This window comes from Myodes glareolus, chromosome 1, assembly GCF_982192425.1.
Source record: "Myodes glareolus chromosome 1, mMyoGla1.1, whole genome shotgun sequence".
NCBI classification, from domain to species: Eukaryota; Metazoa; Chordata; class Mammalia; order Rodentia; family Cricetidae; genus Myodes; species Myodes glareolus.
In genome coordinates, this window is record NC_142026.1 from 61,157,570 (window position 1) to 61,165,020 (window position 7,451).

The window sequence follows — 7,451 nt, forward strand, 5'->3', positions numbered from 1 at the left end:
CAGATCAGAGAACTGGACAAAGGGTCTAGGATAGGAGAAAGGACAGAGGAGGGAAGGAGAGCAGAGGGAGTGATGAGAATTCCAGGACCCATCTAAAAAAGGGTGTGGAGGATTCCCGAGGCTGAAAAACAAAAGAAACAGCTGGTGTGGCAGTGCACTCAGGAGGCAGAGGTGGGCACATGGGTCAGCCATTCAGGACTGTCCACATCTACATAATGAGTTCAAGCTCAGCCTGAGCCACATGACACCCTGTTTCAGAGAGAGACAGACAGACAGACAAACCAAGCATAGTGGCTTCATAATCCCAGCCCCTGAGAAGCTGAGGTAGGAGGATTGCCACAGTTTGCCTCGGCCTCTCGGGTGGTAGCAGTGCAGGCGTACCCCCATCACACCCATCTAAGACTGTGCCGCTGAGAGGAGTGGCACATGCCAGGAGAGGGACGCAGGGTGAGGAAGTTTTCCTGGAAAAGGCAGGGCAGACAGTGTGTGCAGCAGAGAGGACAGAGAGGACAGAGGAGGGACTGGCTGGTTGGTGGGCTTGGAGTATGGGGGCTGTCTTTTTTGTTAATGTATCTGTGGTACTGAGCATAGAACCCAGGGCCTCGAGTGTGCCAGACGAATGTTCTACCACAAAGCCCTTCATTGGTAGTTTCTTGGCAAGTGCTCTGCCAGTGAGCTATCTCCTCAGCCCTATTTTTACTTTCTATTTTAAGACAGGATCTCACTAAGTTATCCTGTCTAACCTTGAATTCAGCCCTTAGCCCAGGATGGCCTTAAACTGGCAGTTCCCCTGCATCAGCCTTCTAAGAGGCTAGGGTCCAGGTCTGCAGCCCTAGATCTCTCTAGATTCACCCACTACTGTTTGGTTTGTTGTGAAGGTTGGCCCTTTGTTCTCTAAAACATGGAAGGTTCTGAGAAAGACAGCCTTCCACCAGCCTGTAAGATCCTAGGACATCAAGCATCCGGAGCAAAAATTAAAAGCATAATGCAAACACTTAGTGGCAGCTGGCAGGAGGCCTTTGTTCCTCGAAGGAGGGCCTCTCTGTGGAGTTGCTTAAGTGCCCTCCTGCCTGGGCAGCTCATATCCCCCAGAGCAGCGATCCAAGAGAGAAATGGGAGATTCTGGTACATCCTGTCACGCAGCACAATCCTGATGTAATGTCAGAGAGGACCACAGGACTGCCAAGGGGTGGGACATAGAGACTAGGTACCATAACTCCCAAAAGCATGTGTCCCCCAGACTAAGATTAACTGTTTGTTTTGTTTTATTATTTTTTGAGTTTGGATACAAGTGTGGAGGTCAGGGGTCAACTTTGGGGAGTCCATTCTCTCCCTCCACCATTGTGGGGCCCAGAGAAGGAACTTAGGTCACCAGCCCCAGTGGCCTAGCCATCTCACTAACCCTGGTTTGGTATTTGGAGACAAGGTCTTGTTATGTAGCCCCCACTGGTCTTGAACTCACTACATAGCTTATGCTGGCCCAAAACTTGTAGACGTCATTCTCCTGTCTCAGCTCCCCAAGGCATGAGCTCCGCAGTCTGTAACAGTGTCTAGTAATGTCTTGGATGTCTAGTAATGAAGCGCAACGCCAAGTGTCCAAGCTTGCATTCCTCTGTCTCCACAAGGCAGAGTCTCCAGTCTCTCAGGCCAAGGGCAAGCGTGATCTATCCCTTGCTCCGTCCTCTCCCTCACTATTTCTCTGCGAACCCTGTAGGCTCTGCCTTCACAGGACAACCCAGAGGCCTTTCTCATCCCTCTGCTCCAGCCTGCTGCAGCAGGGTGTCTACTCTCAGCCTCCCTGCAGGGCTCCTTGCTCAGCCTGCTCAAGCAGTCCTAAGAAAGCCTTCAGCCTCCTACATCAAGTCTCCCTTGCCTCCCGTTGGAGCTAGAGTAAACAAACCACTTATCATGGTCTGATGGCCTTACTCAGCTGGTCTCCGCCCTTGACCTCATCTCCCTCTCTCCCCATTCCTCCCAAGCCAGACCCCATCTCAGCACCTTTGCACTGGGTTTCCTGTTACGGTGCTGTCCCCTCCACCCGCCGGGCTTTTATCCTGAGGCTCATGCAGCCTCCACATGGAGTCTCACTGAGGACTTCCTCTTCTGCACTGTCTCAGATGTCAGCATCCTGCCCAGCCACACACACACTATATCTGTTTTCTCTCCCAAGCACCTGTCTGACAGAATGTCTTATGTCCCCATTTGTTGCTTTCTGTGTGCATACTTGAGGAGGGCTGGGCTCTATTTTTTTTTTTTCTCTCTCTCTCTCCATTGTTGGGGTTGGAACCCAGAACCTTACACGTGTTGGGTAAGGCCTCTACCACTGACCTACATCCCAAAAACCAGGAATTCTCTTTTATTCTTTGCTGTTACTCGGGGTGCCCAGATCTGCTGAGCACTCAGTAAAATATGCCTTGCAATAATGTGGGGCAGATACGGGGGGGAGGGACAGTCGGAAAATGTGCGGAAAGACAGGGGTCAGAAGAAAGTGAAAGGCACGTTCAGGGACAAACTCTAGGAAACATGGAGCTGAGAGAGGGATTGGGGAGGGAGAGTACAGAAAACAAGCATTGGCTACGGGAACAGAATTGGGAGGTGAGGAGGGGGTGGGAGGAAGAGGAGAGGTGCAGAAGGGAGATGGGGGCAGGGAGCAGGGCGCGGCGTGCCCCGCGGTGACCGTCCCGCCACCCCCAGGTGTCGGTGTGCCAGGAGATGCTGCAGGAGCTGCGTCACGCCGTGTCTTGCCGCAAGACCTCGCGTTCCCGCCGGCGCCGGCGCCCGGGCGGCCCGAGTCGGGCCCTGCTGTCGCTGCGCGCGGTCCGCGAGATGCGACTCAGCAACGGCAAGCTCTACTCGGCCGGCGCGGGCGGGGACGCGGGCGCGCACGGGGGTCCGCAGCGCCTCCTGGACGACCCGGGGCCTCCCGGGGGTCCCCGGCCCGCAGCTCCCACGCCCTGCACGCACGTGCGCGTCTGCCAAGAGTGCAGGCGCATCCAGGCGCTGCGGGCTTCGGGGACCGGGCCCCCCCCACGTGGCCTGGGCACCCCAGCCGAAGCCACCAGCCCGCCCCGACCGCGGCCAGGCCCCACTGGACCCCGCGAGCTGACAGAGCACGAATGACCGTGGACGGAGCCGGGCTTACGCCCCAACTGACTTCAGGGACGCGATGCGCCCCAGGTGGACAGGAAGCCGCGATTTTGCCTTCAGTTCCCGGTGAATTCCGAGCCCAGCTCCGGAGCCGGCCTGCGCCCCCTAGTGGACTCGAGCGAGGGTGTCGCAGACACCCGCATTCCATCCCGCACCGAGGGCGGGAGGAGCGCAGAGACCGAGGACTCCAAGGGCTGGGGACTGTGGGGGCCGCTCCCGGAGTTGGAAAGCGGTCCGCGGGGAGGACCCCAACCTGGGACTGCTCAGACGCCCCAAGACTTGACACGGCTCTCCACACTTCTGGAGGTGGGGAGGGCCTCTGGACATGTGGGTGTCTCCTGGTGCCCCTCCTCTCTTCTCTTTCTCTCTTTTTTGGGGGGAGAAACCTCAGAATTTCTATGAGACGCCCCCAGGGAGAGGGTCAGTTGGGCCCCTATACCTCCCCCTGCCACATCTCAGTCCCTGTTGGAATAAAAAAAGAACAAAACCCCAAAACTGGGGAAACGTGTGGTTGATTTTCTGGGGGGTGTGAGGTCAACGGGCGTTTTTAGATCCTGGGAGTCCGCGAGAGCAGCAGGAGATTCACGCACTCGTCACCTTGGGCAGTGCCTGCAAGCATGCAGGTCAGCTCAAGTCCCGGCAGCAGCCCCCTCTCCGTTGACCTTCCTTCTCTCAGGACAGAAGGAGGCTGCGACAGAGACCCTGAGACAGATGGAGTGATGCAGGATCTGGAAGGGTGGAGACACTGGGAGAGAAGACACGGAAAGAATGAAACCAGATGGGACTGGGGGATGGGAGAGCCTGGAGACTGTTACAGCCTGGGGTGGCACCTATAGTGGCGGTATGGTACTGGGCTATAATGAATTGAGATCTTGGGGGTTGTGTGTGTGACCCCTGTGAAGCCACCTTCAAGAGTGACTGATCCTTGAAGTTAAGTCCCTCCCCAGCCCTCAAGGGGGAAACAGAGGCGGGGAGGAAGGGGGCGGAGGGCTGGCTGCGCAAGAAGTGTAGGCTTGCCTTCTGTCCCCGCCTTCCTCGCCACTCGAGGTTTCTGTGGAGAGAGGACGACTGAAGGTCACACAGCCTGAGCCAGATCGAGGCCGAGCAGGAAAGGGAGAGAGATGCAGCGGGGGTGGGGGAGAAACAGACGGATAGGGAAGAGGAAAGATCTTGGAACAGAATGGGTGAGGGCTAGAAAGAGGCGAGAAGAAGGGGGCGGGGGCAGAGGGATTCTTAGAGATTGCAGAAGGGGACAGAGTCGGCCGGGGGTGGGGGAGTGGGAACTCAAATGGAACGGAAGATAAAGGGCACAGGGAATTGGGGTGACAGACAGGAAGTCATAGAAAGCTAAAGGAAGACCGAGGGGGACCCGAACTCTGGAGAGAACACATTAAGAACCCGGAGCTGGTGAGGGCAGAAACTGGGCCCGCCCTTCAGCCTCCACGGGAACTCAGGAGCTGTCCGTTTCAGCACCCTGCTGTCCGCTGGGCAACCCAGCGTCTGCCCAGCCTTCCATGGTCCCCTTGCAGAAGGCCACACCCCAAGAGACCCCCCACCCCGCACGTCCATGTCAGGTTACTTAACGCTGTGTCCTCAGTCTCTACTTGGCCGCTCTGTGTCTCAGACTCTTGCTGTGTTTGCCATTCCAGACCAGCCCCAACATCTTTGTTGTAAGGGACTGATTAATCACCCTACCCTGGGGTTGAAGTGGTTATCATTGAGGATTTTTCTGGCTTCCCCCTTTCTATCCCAATAGCACGAGACTGCTCTTCTCTAGGGTCTATCTTTCTTTCTGAACCCACCAAGTTTCTCCCAGTTTTATCGCCAAGTCTCCATGTTTGGCAAACCTGTCCTCTGTCCAGCACTCTAAGGTTCCCCATGTCCGTCACTCTCAGAGAGCATGTCTGCTACAGTCTTCCTGTTTTGTTTTGTTTTGTTTTTCCTCTTCTGCCTTCGCAGATCTTTTCTTCTGTCTTGTGTCTGTAATTCTCTTTGGCTCTGGGATGGCTCCTATCTGTAGCTCTGATCTCACTCCTTCCACCTCTCCCTGTGAGCTCTGCTGTCCTTCTCCCTCCCTGTGACCTTCCGAAGTCTTCCCTCCCCCCCCCTCCCAACTTCTGCAGAGCGCTGGGAGCATGATGCACCAGTCATTAGTCTAGCCAGGCTAGTGTCTGAGAAGGGATTACATGAGGGAGCCTGAACCTGTTTCTGGAGTGGGATGTGGGGTCCTCTGACCCCCAGCCTGGCTAGAAGGAAGGACAAGAACATATCTCCTGGGGTCCCAGACCCCTTCCCCAGCCATCCCTGACTCTCTAACCCTGTCCTCTGTGGATCAGCCACAGACCTCCATATTGAGAAAAGGGAGGGATGAATGGATAAATGTTGGTAGCAGTCCCTTCATCCCGGGGATAAGGAACAGATTTGAGGAAGGGGTGTCTGAGAGAAAGCACCTGAGCTGAAAGATGGGGCTCCTCCTCCTTCTCATCTCCATGGCAACAAGGCTGATCTGCAGGCCCAACCTCCTTTGCTGCAGAGTCAGCCTTCCTGTTACTATGGCAACAAAGGACAGTGGGAGAGAGGGAACAGGCCATCAGAGAACAGGGTTGTGAAGAAGCTCTAGGTGCTAGAGGAAGCCCCCTTCCTCCTTCTACTGTGGTCCTAGCTAGTCCTGCCCAATGCCATCTGTCTGTGTCTCTGTGTCCCTCTCTCTGATTTTTAGTCTTTCGGATGTCCCCTTGAAGTCAGTATCATCTTAATCCACTTTTTTTTTTTTTATTTTAGCAAGGTCACCCTATGTATCCCTGGCTGCCCTGGAGCTTGCTGCGTAAACCTGGATGGCCTTGAATTCATAGAGATCTGCCAGCCTGTGCTTCCTCAGTACTGGGATTAAAGGTGTGCACAACCTTTAATACGCACCACACCCTGACCCCACACACCAGGCTCACTCCCATCTCCTGGCCCCACCCCTAATTTCTATTAACATTCCCAGGGAGAGTCAGGAATGTTCCTCCTGAGCAAAGTGCTCTCAGGATGGGGACAGGAAGCTCTGACTCCTCGGGCTCTAGTGTGGAAACTAATGGGTGTGGTGTGGCGTGTGTGTGTGTGTGTGTGTGTGCGCGTGTGCCTGTTTACACACACTGTGGTGTGGGTGTGGTGTGTGGGTAGGGATGTTGGGATGTTGGAGGTGCAGCAAAGTCATGCATGACAATATTATGATGTGTGGGATGGTACCCCGTGGCTTGGTTTTCAATGACTGTGTTATGTGTGAGTTTGTGCACATTTTTGTCTGTCATTCACAGCACATATGTGTCCAGTTTGTACCATGTGTCATACCCTGACACACTGGGAGCACTGTGTGTTTAGGTGTGTTTGATGGCATGCACATACATCGGTGGCCACAGAGGCTCCTGTAGGTATCTGGAGGAAGTGTGCATCCTACGCGTGTGCAATAGTGCCAAGGGGAGAACTCTGTTGGTTCTGTGTAAGATGGTGCAAGGACAGTTGTGGTGCAGTGTGTGATGCAAGTCTGTAGGGTGGTGTTCTGAGGGCGTGGGCCCTCTCCCCAGCACTTCCCCATCGTGACTGTGGTTCTGTGCGGCTGTGGTGGGTGTGAGAACTGTGTGCTCTTCGTGGATTCCCCTCCTACCAGTTTTTGAGCCTCTGGTTGAAGGATACTGGTGTTGTGTGTGAAGGTGTGACTGGGATATGGTTGTGAGCCTGTGGTGGTGTCTAATAGGGGTGTAGATGCGTCCTGGGGCTTCCTTGTGTGTTCTGGCTTCGTCGTGTCTCCTGTGTTATATGTGTGGTGATATCTCACTGGGTAGCTCAGTCAGGGCTGGGACACAGTGAGCAGGATCTTAGGACTCCCTCCTGCCTCTGAAATACACCCACCAATATCATCTTCTGCAGTATCTTCTTTCTGAACAGTGTCCAGCACAGACTCCTGGGGTCCCCCTACATACTGCAAGATGGTGGTGGTCTAGGGCCCTGCATTACTGCAGCTCACTGGGGCTTTCTTCCTACCCTGTGCCCACTCCATTCCCAGAAGAAGGCAGTTTCCGGGGTGCTTCCTCCCTCAAAGCCTCCATCCCTGAGGTCCCTCCCTGCAATGGGGGGGGGGGGTGTCTCTAGGTCCACCATCCATCGTGGGGTGTCCGGGATCCCCACCCCCCACTGTGCTCAGCTCCCCGGTGGCGCTGCCCCTTTGCAGAGGCAAGGTTGGAGCGGTGGAGAGGAAGGGGGAGTACAGCTGCAGTACCGGGGGCCGGGCCTCGGGCTGTCCGTCATCTTAGAGCCGCTCCTGA

The 7,451-nt window shown here is 55.5% G+C and overlaps 1 protein-coding gene across 5 annotated transcripts in view; it reads left to right on the forward strand.

Annotated features, from left to right (window-relative positions):
• Grik5 (glutamate ionotropic receptor kainate type subunit 5) overlaps window positions 1-3,642 on the forward strand; it is a 62,312-nt gene extending 58,670 nt beyond the window's left edge. For all 5 annotated transcript variants that reach the window (XM_087907870.1, XM_087907865.1, XM_087907859.1 and 2 more), the window contains one exon: window positions 2,695-3,642. In XM_087907870.1, coding sequence (XP_087763996.1) covers window positions 2,695-3,120 — 426 coding nt within the window. In that variant the 3' untranslated portion in view covers window positions 3,121-3,642. The remainder of the gene's footprint in view (window positions 1-2,694) is intronic.
• Window positions 3,643-7,451: the final 3,809 nt, after the last annotated feature.